The sequence below is a fragment of the Acyrthosiphon pisum genome, chromosome A2, assembly GCF_005508785.2.
Source record: "Acyrthosiphon pisum isolate AL4f chromosome A2, pea_aphid_22Mar2018_4r6ur, whole genome shotgun sequence".
Lineage (NCBI taxonomy): Eukaryota > Metazoa > Arthropoda > Insecta > Hemiptera > Aphididae > Acyrthosiphon > Acyrthosiphon pisum.
Window position 1 is genome coordinate 87,814,812 of NC_042495.1, and position 15,633 is coordinate 87,830,444.

A 15,633-nucleotide genomic window follows, 5' to 3' on the forward strand; every position below is an offset into this window, starting at 1 on the left:
TATAAGGTACACGCCATTCATGGTGGTACCGGTCGGCCCTATACCTACCTTTACAAAACGACAGCGGAAGATGGGTAGAAAATTATTAATTTGAGTATCGTGAGTTGTCAGCGATCGTAAAAAATATTACGCTCGTTTGAAATTACTGCAGTCACGTATATGTACACACACACACACACGCATGCGTAAACTCCCTCTCGGGAATTATTGGAATCTAAACACGTCATCGAGGAATGAAGTCGGCGGTAGGTATAAACAGTAAATCAAATCTTAGAGATAAAAATATTTTATTACGCACAAACAATATAATATTATTATAATAAAGGGGTATAATATATACGCGTATTTTAAGACGCACAAGACCAAAATACGTTACAAGACCGCCGTCAGCATAATATATAGGTACATCCGCCGTGCGGTATATACCGATCATTAACCGCGATATAGAACCATCGGTGAATATAGGTTTATGAAGCTCGGCTACTCGGTATAACACTGTAGTGACTGAATTGGTACATAGCATTATAGTTATTTTTTTTTTTGTTTTCCTTAAGTTCGTAGTCCCCGAAGTTTTCGATCCGGTGGTTATTTGAACGCTTGTATACCGGTGATCGCTCTGCCCAATATTAGACCGTGGACGTCGTGGGTGCCTTCGTAGGTGTTTACGGTTTCCAGATTTATGAGATGTCTGATCACGTGGTACTCGTCACTAATACCGTTTCCCCCGAGCGTGTCCCTTGCCCACCTCGCGATGTCCAACGATTTGCCGGTGGAATTCCTCTTTATCAACGATATCATTTCCGGCGGGGCCAATCCTTGTTCCTTTAACCTGCCCACTTGCAGACACGCCAGCAAGCCGATGGATATCTCGGTGACCATGTCGGCGTATTTTTTCTGGATCAGTTGCGTGGCGGCCAACGGTTTTCCGAATTGTTTGCGATCCAGGCAGTACGCCCGGGAAATGGACAAGCACTCTTCGGCCGCCCCAAAAGCGCCCCACGCAATTCCGTACCGGGCGTGGTTCAAACAGCCGAAAGGTCCTGAAAAAAGTAACGGTGATAAATCATGAAGATTAACGCGATAATTATTTTGACAGAAGAATACCATATATACCAGCCAGGCAGTAGTAGGCACTAGGCACTATATTATATACTACATATGTATAACCCGAGTGATCCAATCAACGTAAGACGCTATCGTTATTTCAGAAAACACAAACTTTTTGAAAATATTTCTTTTGCATACATTTAAGACGTCAAAAAACAACATTTTTACTATTTTTATTGTTATTAGTTTTTAAGTTTTTACATGTTTGAAAGACGATAAACATGTTTAATTTCACACTCCGAGTACTATTATACATATTTAGACATATAAAAATCAAATTTTGAATGAGTTTAATAGGTATACTAATTATAAGTAGGTATTTGAAAGGCATTTAAAGTTTAGATGAGCAGTGTACAAACATTTCACGGAGCACCCTTGTACTACTTCGCTTCATGCAATTCATCTGAACTTTAAATATTTATAAAATTATATCTCACTAGCTGATCCCGTGCACTCCGTTGCCCGTTAAATGTACCAACTCTATTTGACTCAAACTTTTTTCAATTCATTATTTAATATTTGGTGTATGGTGTTCAAAACTTATCTTAACTTTTCCGTTTCCCAGAATAAAAATTCTGATTCGCAGTAGTATATTATCAGGTAGGCAATCTACCTACGGACCCCGTGCTGTTTGCACGTAATTGTATGATTTAACTCTAAAGTATCAAAGTTATACAAAGTTTGTCGTTTTTACTTAATTCCACCTACGGTGGATTAATATAATCAATTAATACAAAATCCTAACCTAACCTAACCGTACTAAAATCCAATGAATAAAAAAAACCAAATTTAGTCCTTATTAAATGAATCTATCTTCTTTCCAGAGTTCTAATCTACACACAAACATTCATACCAAGCTGAACCCGTGCACTCCGTTATCAGTAAAAAATTGTAACTTAAAAAAATTATGATTGTTCGACTGTTTTTGGATGTAACTTGCTGCAATGTTCAATAATTGGATTTGGTGCTAGCTTGTACCTGATCTGCCCAAATAACCAATGGAAACCAATAATAAATAAATACTAATTTCTACCGTAGACTGTAACCAATGGCAACTATTTAAAAATAAATAAAAATAAAATTTCCAATTTCCATCGTGAATCTCGAGATCCCTGTTTGAGCACCTCTTTAAAATGCGAATTTCGAAAAATCCTTTCTTAGTGCGCCTATACATAGTAATAAGTACATTTACTGAAAATTTTATATCCATAGCTTCAGCAATTCCGGCTAGGTGATGATGAATCACCCAGGACAAGTCATTATATATATACAGATAATAGGTGGTCATCTAAAATTCTATTTTTATAAATCAAAGTACTTCAAAAAATATTGTGTTTTGGAATAAGGAATTAAAAATGTATGTTATCATTTATAGAAAAATATTGGTTTTTAATGACTTAAAATTTTGTAAAATAACTATTTTCGATATCACTGTAAAATAGATTACTCGAATGTATATTATATATTATATTAGATTATGTAAGAAAAATCTTTACCTCCCATACCCGTGATGCCGGGCAAAAGGCTGTCCTCGGGCACTACGCAATTGTCCATGTACACAGACCCAGTGCTGGACGCTCTCAGCGACATTTTTCCGGGTATGACGGCGGTCGAAAGGCCCGCCGTGCCCCTTTCCACCACGAACCCTCGGACACGGCCGTCGTCGCACCTGGCCCACACCACAAACACGTCTGCAACCGGTGCATTGGTTATCCACGTCTTGGCGCCGTTCAAGACGTACGACTTGGTGTCCGAGTCGTACTTGGCCTTGCTCTCCATCGTCCCGATGTCGCTGCCAGCGTTTGGTTCGGTCAGGCAAAAGCTGCCCACCAGATCGGCGGAGGCCAGCCGTGGCAAGTACCGTTCCCGCTGCTCTTCGGTGCCATACGCGTGAATCGCGTGCATGACCAGCGACGACTGGACGCTCAGGGCGGATCTAAAACCAAATTAGCCACCCACACCCGTCAATGACCGCCGCTGGGCGAGGTGGTTCTAATGATAGAATATCATCGAAAGGGGTGCCCGTTTTGAGAGGGATGTGTGGTGACTAGAAAATGATTTAAAATAAAAAAAAACCCTCCGTTTCTCTCGAGTCTGGATTCGCACCTGTGTTAATTGAAATTTCATTGAAAGAGCAGTGACATTTACAAATTTAAAATCGATATCATGATTATTCAATATTTCATTTTCCACTATAATATTGCTTCGCATTTTCTATTACCATCGTTAACGACAACTCAATTCAAAAGTATAACCATTTGCTTTTACAGTTAACTACGTAAATAATTATTTAGACATAAAATGTTTGCAATCAAATAATAATATGGAAATTAATTTAAAAAGTGTACACGAATTACCTCACGGGCACCCCCACCTACATGTAAATGAAAAGCGTCCAACCTATATGCACTGTCGACTCTTTCCACTTCTCTAGCGATAAGACCGTATCCGACCTGTGACACTTTGGTGCAACCGTAGGCTCCGATAGTACATCCCAACGCACCCATTGACGCCATGTCCTTGAGCACTTCTTTTTCGTACACGCCGTCGCGGTTCGATTTCAATATTCTGGGCATGAGAGCTTTCTGACAGAAGTCCCTAAACGAGGTTTTCAACTGTCGTTCGTCGTCCGTTAAATTGTGATCGAGGTTTAGTGCATCTTCCCAGTCAAAACTCGACGCACTTGACGCAGAACGCACACAACGACGTCGCAAATAATGTCTCAAGATCACCGACGTTGAGTTCTGAAAAAATATGTATTTTAGTATTTTTAAGTGAAATTCTAATTGAAAATCTATCAAGAATCAAAGCCTAATAATAATTTTTGTTCGAACGTATTAAGTAATGATGTGACAAAACAAAAACAAAAATTCTTACAATAATGTTATTTTAATTATTATAATAATTGCTCATATTTCTTAATTTTAATAATTTAATTTTCAAGGGGTAAAAATAACTTAATCGAGATAAATGTTATTATGATACGTATTTATATAAATAGACAAAATAAAAAAAAAATTGGAAATTGGAAATCATTAAAAAATAAGACACACGAACATGGGTACATTAACATATTGTAGCCCGTAGCCCTCACTATATCAAATTTTACAAAAATGTAGGTATAGATATTCTTTGTGCAAGAAACATGCTTGTGGAGTGAAAGATTGAGCATTGGGTTCAAATATAGTCGGTGATTCAATCCGCTAGTGAGTTTGCCAAGTTTGGAGTGGTATAGGCTTAAACGGGAAAAATATATAGATTGGTGGTCGATTTCACTCTAATTTGCGTCTCGATAAAATATAATGATGGAGAATGTTGTAGCATTTATACTTAATTCAAACATCATTATAAACCATCGTTTGGAGTCCCGAAACGACCAAATAAAAAATAATAATTTTAAGGGGTATTGCCAAAACCGACGGTGCAAAGCAGAAATGGAAACGTCAAAAACAGTGTCTATTTGCCAACATCGTTTTACATATTTAAAATATGTGTCCCAAACACGCGAAAAACCAGGCTGCACGAGTTGTTTTCTCCTACCAATTTGTCTGTGTATAATAGTCGGTCGACAGACAATTGTTAACGTTTTTAATGATTTTTATCGTGGTAGCAACTAACAACACTTCATCGGTATTATTAAATTTCTGCAAATACACTTAAAATAAAAAAAAATATCAATCTTCAGTTCAGACAAATCGACTAAAGTATAGTCGAACAATGAGTTAAAGCTGAAAGTAATAGATAATATTATGTATCTATATAAATAATATATACTTGAGAATATAAAATTATTAAAAAAAATACACGCGGACATTGAATGTATAACAAACCTATATACAATATATATATATATATTAAGAAATAATAGGGAGGTAACCTTTGTTTAAATATAAGTTTTAAATACACGCCGTTTACACTACGTCTTAAAATCAATATAACAGTAGATGAATATTTTCCATTACATTTATTGAATAGAGGGATGTAATAAATAATAATGTAAAATTATGAAGAGCCAGGCGAAAAGTATTAAGTATTTAAGTACAATACCGCACGCAATAACGTCATTCGAAAATTTTAAACACGCAAAAAGCGTATAATTATTCGAGTTAATATATTACATATTATTATAAATATATATAATAGAACACACATACGTTCTGAGACATCATCATCATCATCATTATCATTATAATTTATAATATGCGACGCATGTTGTACACATGATTTATAGAAATTATTTAAACTAATGTATACAAATTAATACAGATTAAAACAGGTACAAATGTCCAGTATAATATTACATTGGTTCATTTTTTATATTTTCAATCACCATATTACATTAATACATTAATATAACAATGAATAGAATACACATGCTAAAAATTAGGAACTACTCTGCAGACGTTTGTAAGTCTGTTAATATAGCGATAACATAATATGAATATAATTTATTAATATAGGAAGGTTTTATAACCGCACTTATTCTATTCTATGAATTATGATCATACTTCTATACTATTGGCTATTGCAGTGACATTATTCTAAGCTTTGACATCGAATCTTAGGTACCTATTCAAATCTATTATAATATTATCCATATTTTTGTAAACAAATTATTACTATATTTCACATATTTCAATTAATCATGTATTTAATTTAGTTTATTTGAACATATTATTGTTGAACATACAAATATTAACATGTTTATAATATAGAAATCGGATGTTATATATGTATGTATAACAATAATATTATATTATATCATATATGTACATACCATATACGTATAGTAATAGTAATACTATTCCACTATTCATAATTAATAATTTTAAGCAATATGAATGAGTTATCAACCTAGACTTTTAATTTTGTAAGTACCTACCTACCTATTTGATTATATTATTACGTATTTTTACTCAATGGAGATATTGTATCGAGCAAATAATACATTATATTTATACAATATGGTTTACACTCGTGTTCGAAACATGACGTGCTTTAAACAAGGCGGAAAACTATCCAAAGGTTCTATTAGGAAAGTTCAACTAAAAGCTTAAAATCTTTAATAAGTTCTACTTACGATAATTATAGAAATTCAAATTTACCTGCATGGTGGCGGAGGTCCGAAACAATTTCGCAGGTGGTTAATCAATATTGCGATTTGCGGTTGACGAAAATGTTTACTACACTTACAGTCAGTGGATGACGATCGAGAACCGAAGAAAAATACAACGAAACTACGACAATAATATTTTGCTATCAGATGAAAAAATTAAAAAACCGATACCCCTTATCAGTTTGCGAACGCACGCGCAACTGGTAGGCAAATGGGCTGCAGTAGCTGCAGCTGTGGCAGTAGTTGTCGGTCGGTCGGTGAGTCGTACGCAGTTTGGCCAACGTACCGCGTGGTAGCAGTATCATAGTATTTGTAATAGTAATAATACCGTATTGCTAAACTTGCGCAATTCTAGTTTATGGTTCCCAGCAAAACGAATAAAACGATGGATCGTTCTCTACATAAATAGTTCAATTTTTGAAACACTGAGCATTAATGATTTTAAGAAAGTTCACCGAATTTTCTCATAAACAATAATAATTCGAAAGAACATAGAAAATACTTTAAATTATATATACTTTAAATATATTATATAGCAACGAAAATATTCGTTAAATTTCATATTTAAATATGTTTATTGTACTTAAGAATTAAGATAAAAATACTAAAATAAAAGAGAAATCTGCGTGTTTATATGGAAATATGTTAAAATAAAATTAAGGTGATGGTGATTAGAAAAAATCAATATTGTATACATAAAACGTGACGGAAAACGTGCGCCTTATTATAGTTATTATTATTAAATATTATTAATAATTAATATAATTTATAATCTCTGTAATTAACATAGTAGATGGGTAATTAAATTATAATTATATATATTAACGCAGATATTTTTTAGTTAGTAGATGTAACAGTAATATTAAATGGAACCTGTGTATAATAATATTATACATGGTAAGTGATTTTACAAAAGCCTCGATTGGCTTATGCGATTACCTATATTATCCGAACATCTAAGTATAGGTACGCATTATGTCGATGCTTATACCCGTATGATATATATGTGTATATTATAATATATTATTATCTGTTAGGGAGGTAATGAATTTAAATACAATAGAATTAGACGCAGCTGTAATAGAAGTTTGTAATTTGTATAATATTATTATGATATAATTATCATTTTACTTTTAGACAATATAGAAAACAGTTTTTTTATTTTTAAATTATTTGTATTTCCGTCGACGCCTTTGGCGTTTTCATTCAATATACATATTATGCATGTGACACTAATTGTGTCGATAAAATCACAATGCACAGTTAAATTCTCTTACCATCGTATTATGTGCGTGGATCGTTTATTAGGTTTTGACAGCGATGCGAAATGGTCACCGAAGTCCGCAGTCATAATATCAATACCGTGTTTACTGTATAGTTAGATATGTTTATGTGTATGAGATATGCTCCGGAAAACGTATTTTAGGCAGGTGAAAAAGGTTCAAGGTTGACACTGACCTTAATTAAGTAGGTCACGGACGTTGATCATCGGAATATGCATGATACATAAGCTGCGATAACAAACGTTTTCCACTGAAACTTTTGATTTTTCAGTATAGCGTGGTCACTGGTCAGAATCTGATTGAGAAATTGTAAAAACATGATATTATAATTATATAGGTATAACTAAAAACTTTAAATACCTACAAATTTTATCTCGTTTTTATTTAATCAAAACGTTTATATTTTTCGTAAATTAAAAAATTATTATAATGCGCGTGTATATAGGTATAGGCATTAAAACCGTTTAGCATTAAAATTAAAATAATACAATTATTATTGACAGTATTTTTTTTTCACATTAATTATTTTGAGAAGGGCAAATATAAGACAGCTCAAAGACGAACTGTCTCTTGTTAAAATTATGAATTTAACAATTTAATTGAATTGAATTTAAAATTAATTAAGAAAGGAAAATGTTATATTTTTAATTATTTTATAAAAAATCTAATTAACGAGCGTTTTATCCAATTAATGTATTAAATATTTTTTTTAAATACTACACATTTAATTTTAAAAGGTGAAAGTAGACGTATTAACCAATAGATTAACCATGGATCAATTTTAGGTTATATTATTATTACTCAATCTAAACGTATGTCGTATAACAGAGGTATTCAAACTTTTTCATCCCAAGGCTCCTTTGAGTCTTCACAAAATGTTGACGGCTCCCAAATTAAAAATGACTGATAATTTAACTCGCGACTAATACTGCCAAACACGACATACGCATTGATGATTTAACGATGGCAGTTGATGGTATCGCTGTCGCTATTGCGACTTACGCGATCAATTAAAGCTATACTTAGCGAATGATTATAGTAGAGTGTAGACTGTAAACAATCCAACGTTTCCCAACCGGTGTGCCTCAATGATAATAAAAAACGTTTTTCGTAAAAATATTTTAAAATATTTATTGGTTTTCAATTATATGACGTGGCTCCCTTCGTTAACTCTCGCGACGCCCCTGGGAGCCGCGACGCACAGTTTGAATACCTCTGTCGTATAATATACATTATAAACATCAATTCCATCAATACACTATTAATTTTAGTTTGTAAACTAATCATATTAATAATCATTAAATAGTATAAAAATACCATTGGTATCAAATAAAATGCCATTTATATTATATTTTGTAGCCTGTAGGTACCTATATAATATGTTATATTGCTATATAGATGTGTAATCGTGAATGCCCATTGTTTTCCAATCTTTAGGTTTTACTGGTGAATGTTAGGACTTACAGACACCACTTCACTGAAGGTGAAAATATTTGTATTTTTTTCGTGCTTTTGCCTTTAACGCTACCTGTAGTAGATACATTCTATAGGCTGTCACTGAACAGTGTCTTAGTGAAATTTGAATGAATCAATTACTGAAAAGAGAACGTTATGACTTATAATTATATTATAATAGAGATAGCGTAGGTACATGTTATGTTTTACGAGGATCTTTGTCTGTTATCAATATAAATCTATATGAAGGTAAATAAGTAGGTAGGTACTACATAATACATAGATATATAGGGAACATTATATGAAAAGTAAATAATTAAAAAATCAATATCAATAACAATAAACTAACACAATTTACTACATATAGTATAACGAAATATTGGGCACAGAAGTTACTTATGTAGGTAGTGCATATATTGTACTAATTATTATTGTGGCATGTATTGCATAGGTAGTTCAAATATATAAAACATTATAACTATCTCTTTGAACATTTTTGGTAAAGTCGTTTACGGCAAAGGGCTACCCCTTACTCCCGATTCGAGTATTTTAATTAGTGCACAGTATTGTATTACTGATTAACATTTAAAATTTAATAGAGATACCATTATATAGTAAAAGGGTACTACAATGCACTTGAATATGAGTGTACAAAGGAATTTATTTTACTAAACATATTTAATACCTATAGTAGGTATTATATCATATTATTCACGATATTATAATATGCGAACCGAGAACGGCTGAGATTGCTGTTAAATATAATATACCTATTTTTCGTACACGTTTAATGTTTATATAATAATATAATAATATAATACGAAAATATGCTGTTAATGACACCAAATCACAAGCTGGCTGCGCGTAGGTATGTATATATTATTTCAATAGCCACAACACTATCAAAATTTTTTTCATTTTTTTATTTTGTCAAAATGTATATTATTATTATTATTATTATTATTATTCCTCAGAAGTCTTTTGATATCATATTTTTTTTTGCTCGTTTTTCCCCATTTCAAATGCATGCACGTTGTTTGGTCGTGTGTATATATATATACCTACCCTCCGGCGGCCGTCGCCCACCCACGCTTATTGCTGTTTGAGTCAGCTATTTGTTCTTTTCCTCTGTACAATATCCCTTCCGGCACTTTCGTTTTCAAGATATTTCAACAACATAACCTCACGTTAAACATCTGAATTTTTTATTTATTATTATTATTATTATTATTATTATTATTATAGTTCTAACAGGTGAAATAAAATAATTTTACTAATTTATTAAAAAAATAAATCAAAATTCTATAACACTTCAGTTTTATTATTTTACGTAAAATGATAATATATAATGTTTACGTGATATAATTACAACAGGTAGTCAAATAAAATTATTTAAGCGTCATGCCAAAATGACTGAGATTGTACTATATAGAGTTCAAATTTTATCTCTTATAATATATTATGTTGTATTTTAATTTATCAAATCAGATAAGGTTTTTGGTTGCACTCCCACCCCATGAGAACGACAACGGAGGACTGCTGTAAGACAGAATAGAGTGTCTGCAAAGCAGTTCCGGTTTTTATTCTTTTGTAATTTCCGTATGACAATCATATTATATTATTGTGTGATCGCGGTGACGAGCAGACTTAGCAGCTGACGAACGTCGAACGTGAAAATGTACTCGTCAACAAAAACACCTAAAACACGAATATCAATAAATATTAGTCAACTCTTTTTAGAAAATGTATGGATTATTGTAATTTTCGATTTTTTTTTCATAATATACTTTTAAAATCAGTTTAATTTAAACATTTAAATAGAATATGATTACCAGACAACGTATATAATGAATAATGACTATTGGTACTCAAAAAGTAGGCACGACTACACGACTACACGAACGGTAACGCTGTGGGTCTTAACTTTTAGCAGAGTGAGGCACGACCTAGGGATCGAACCTAACAGATTGAATAAAAACACATGAACCAAAAAAAATATTACATTATTATATCATATGTAAATATACTAATATGGCAGGGTGTCGCCTCATCGAAATAAATACATTTTGGTAGTCATGTACCGAAAATGTCGCACAACACTTTTAGGTTAGAGTGACAGAATGCACTAGACATGCCTATTATTAAGAACGTTTATAGGTACGACTTTCGATTGAAAATTGTCATCTCGTATTATGATTTGTTGCGGCGAATATATTAACTACGAATATCATATTTTTATTCAATCGCGTTTCGTTGAATTTTGTCTATCAATTTTTTTTCAAATTTTTCATTTCATAGAACTGTGACAACGGTGTCTGAAAAAATATACGAACGCTTGGAAAAAATGTCTCGTACCTGCAGTAGCACGAGTCGTGACTGTATAATAATTAATAAACACTGCAGTCATAAAATTGTCTAGAAATATATTATCATAATTATTATTATAATATGCATACGATGTGTAATTGAATCGTACTGATCGTATTTTAGGTCAAAATAACTTAAGTGGTATGTTTCTCCGAACGAACGATACAATTTTCTACGAAACGTCGCGGCGCGATTCTAAACAGCTATTCCGAATCGAAACCATCTCTCTTTGGATCCTTTTCTCGAACAGTTGTAGTAATAATAATAATATGTTTATTAGTGTACGCATAGTTTCTCTTTGAAAGACACGCGCGAGCATATATAATAATACATATATATCGCCGGCAGGTAAACAATGCCAATATTAATAATGTAACGACTACTACTGCTCACGGTATTTATATAAAATGTTATAATGATATTAAAACCATTTGATACCATACTATATAGGTATATATTATTATTATATAGTCGGTAATCGACTGAAACGTTTACTACGATTCCGCCGATGTGCGAAGAGGAGAGTGATGATGGTTGAGTGGTGGTGGATGAAGACGGGTGCGCTAACTACTGTCCCCGACCATCACCACCTGTGTTTAATTAACGTTATTATTATTATTATTACTATCATCATCGTCGTCGTTGTCGTCATTGTTACAATACGTTTTCGTTCGTGTTTCAGGTATATCGATGCACAAAGGATTTGCTTTCGTTCAGTTCACTAATCCCTTTGACGCTCGCAGCGCCTGTGTCGGAGAAGATGCCCGGACCGTTTTGGGACAAACATTGGGTAATTATTGCGATGTATTAAAATATCACCTATTATAAACGTATTGTTCGAGTAGCATGTCATAATCACCAGTTTTTCGTTTATTGTCATAATTATTATTATTTCTGTTGCAATTTTTTTTTCTATTCTATTTATAGCAATTTTTTTTCGTCTATTTATGTACCTATTTATGTCTATAATGTATTATTACATTTCTCTATAATATAGTTAATAAGTACAAGGTTATTTAAAATGATCCAGTCGATATCAAATGCTCAAACATGTTTAGAATAGGTACTCACCTAATATATATGGCTATGATGATTATTGATCAGATTATATCATCTATAATAAATAACAGAATAATATTTCAAATTTATTTTTTGTAAGGCTCCCACAAGGGAGGGCGGGTATTTGGACCTGGAGTACAAGTCATTGGCTATTTTAGGGGCCCATTGAAATAAATTTGTAATTTGATAAGAATTCTTATTTTATATTAAATAATATTGTATGATATAAATATGTATATTATAATAATAATATATTGAGTAATCTTATTATTTTAAGCTGTGGGTTAACCATTGATTACCCAGAAATCGTGTAAGGGGGGGACACTCGTATCGCTTCTAATGGGTTGTATTTTATTGAAAGTTTTGTATAGGGCCCCAAAAACATTTAGCATATGGGCCTAAAATTTGATGTTTGGGGCCTGGGTACCAATAAAATATGTTATCTATGTGCTACCAGCAGGGCTGTAGCTAGGCACTGGCAAGAGGGTGCAATTATACGAAAGGCGCAATTTTATCGAGTGCATTCCATACATATCCGTTGTAATCATTGACTCCTCTAATATTTTAGCTCCTATATGTCGTTGCTGACGATATGACTTTGAGACGTGCACTGCACAACTGCAGTATCTTTAACATAATATCCCCGAAATAAGTATAGTTACATGGTGTAAGTTCAGCTGGTGACCAATATGAAGCCAAGGGAAAAGTATTATAGAATGATTCGTTTCAAACGATTTCCTTGTATGAGTATATAATGTTCAATAATCTCTGGTTTTAACGGACATTTTGGTCTCGAGCTTTAAACGATTTGTGTATATCATTAAAATGTACATTTTTTGTGTGCCATTTGTTCGAGAGTGAATATAATATTATTTCATATTTGTAATATAATTTTGAAACTTTCGCAAGTATTATTAATTTTTCTATTAACATACTATCCGACGTAGTGTTATTATTTGGCGTACGTATAGTAACGGAATTATAGAAATAATTATGAACTTCCCTGGCTATCACTATAGTGCCTTTTTTTTAGCAACATAACATTATAACGGAAAATCGATGAGTTGATTAATCTTAAAATAGCTAAACCAAAATATATTATATAAGTTATCATGGTTCATAGGAACGTTGATATGTAATAAATATACCAGTGAAAAAAAACCCAAAAGCTATTGGAATTTGTAATTGTAATTTTTAAATTCGAATAACTTATTAAAAAGTCGATTATATTATGTATTATATATTATCTCTTTATCTTTATTTGAAGTCTAAAATATCGTTGGAGATGGATATAAAATGTCCCAGATATGAAATAACATGTTTCTTTCTTACTCAGGTACTAAATATGAGAATAACTTACTGATACTCTATAAAATATTTAGTAAATACAAATAATAATTCTGTTAAGTCCACTTTAAGAACAAATTATTAACTGTAATAATATACTTAACTATCTTTATTTTTTAACAATTAACGTACACATTTTATTTTCGTTTGAAGTAGATATTTCACATATTTTAATTATTACCGTTATCATGTACATAAAGTTCCGAACAATACATATGATATTATATTATTTATTTGATGATATACAATAATAATACATACTTTATACGGATTCATATTAAAAAAAAAAAAATGATGCTTGGCAAATAACTCTAAGTACCATCGTATAATATTATAATATGAGGGGCTTCTATTCTTCAAGGAAACCTTAGTGAGAATATTATTATACATTTATGTATATTATATATATAAATATATAATAACTGTATATGTACATAATGTTCCTATAATAATTGTAGTCTGTAATAAGTACCTGATAACTAAATTAAGTTGATTTTTTTTTTAAATAAAAATACGTATAACAAAATGATTTGACATTATTTTTTTTTACATATTATTAGCAGTCTGTGGATTGAGTGAAATTATTTATAACGCACCTCATACCTTGCCACCTAATCATATTTTTTTTATTTTCGAGGATATTTCTTATTCAGTTCATATGAAAACTGAATCTGATGATTCTTGCAATTCTTGATCTTTACCGGAAGGTAGGATTTTCCTCGGTTGGGGCTGGGGTAACGTTATCCCGTCCAAACCTAGAGTATAGGTACCTATTAAATATTCAGCCAAAAAAAATAATCAGATTGGGAACAGGGTCAGGGTGGCATGGTAAAGTATGTGAAAATACATAATTAATAATTATAATAAGTTATTATAGTTGTATTTGTATAAGTATATAACAAGGGCCAGATTTAAGCGAGGGGACCTATCCGGCTATCCCTCATATTTTATAAATTTGGGATAGATTTTAAACTTTTGCATTGCTCACAGAGTCACATTTGAGAGGGAAATAACTGTACAGTAATCCCTCGTTATCCGCGAAGGTTACGTACCAGCAAACCTGCGCGGATAACGAAACCGCGGATAACGAGATCAGTAGTTATCATAGACTCATAAATAGATATATGTATGTATAATGTATATGCGTTATACCTATAGCGATATAACAACAATTATCTACAATTGTCAAAAATAAATTTCTACAGTGTTCGGGTAATAACGGTAAAACGTTATCGCAATCGCATTAATAATTTGTTATCGTGGACCCAACCGCAGATAAAAAAAACGCGGATAACGAGGGATTACTGTATAACGACATTATTTATGAACTAGGTGTCGATCCAGCGTAGAAACAAATACCTAACAATATTAAATCATTTAATACTGATGGTTTAGTAAAAAATTCTTAGTTTTTGATTGTGAGTGGAGCAAGGTAAGTGTTGGTTTTATAATGATGTGATTTTAATTTTTATCGTGCCTGTTATGTCTTAGAGAAGTTACAAAACCACATACCATAAGGCATAAACATATGTTTATGAACTGTCAAGTTTTCTAAAATGATAAAACATAACATTCAAGTTACTCGCTACGACTTTGTACCAATTAAATGCTGATCATATTATTAGTATCAGATGGCGCTGGACCGGTACTGAATTCCATATTATCAATGTGATTCGTGGAAAATCCATATACGGGGATATCCTGTCTAGAAATAGAATATATTCCGTGAAATATTCCAATAATATTATTGACATTTTGTGAGACGTTCCTCGAGTTCGCTATACGACGACGACTTGTATTAATATTACGAAGGGCATACGTCCGCAAAACGTCTCTGTCGCTCCGCCATGCGATCGATAACTATTACTTTCGGTCGGAACCCATCTCGGAAGTCTACGC

The 15,633-nt window shown here is 32.2% G+C and overlaps 2 protein-coding genes across 2 annotated transcripts in view; one reads left to right on the forward strand and one right to left on the reverse strand.

Moving 5' to 3' along the window:
* Positions 1-543: 543 nt before the first annotated feature.
* On the reverse strand, positions 544-6,300 carry LOC100163339 (glutaryl-Coenzyme A dehydrogenase-like). Its single transcript, NM_001162095.2, has 4 exons — positions 6,213-6,300; positions 3,508-3,851; positions 2,604-3,043; positions 544-1,040 (listed from the first exon to the last, which is right to left on the reverse strand). The coding sequence occupies exons 1-4, from the start codon at positions 6,216-6,218 to the stop codon at positions 586-588; spliced, it is 1,245 nt and encodes a 414-aa protein (NP_001155567.1). The 5' UTR covers positions 6,219-6,300; the 3' UTR covers positions 544-585.
* Positions 6,301-11,968: 5,668 nt separating this feature from the next.
* Positions 11,969-15,633, forward strand: part of LOC100168141 (heterogeneous nuclear ribonucleoprotein C-like 3) — a 62,152-nt gene continuing 58,487 nt past the window's right edge. The window contains exon 1 of the mRNA XM_008185042.3: positions 11,969-12,118. Within this exon, the coding sequence (XP_008183264.1) occupies positions 12,019-12,118 (100 nt within the window). The 5' untranslated portion in view covers positions 11,969-12,018. The remainder of the gene's footprint in view (positions 12,119-15,633) is intronic.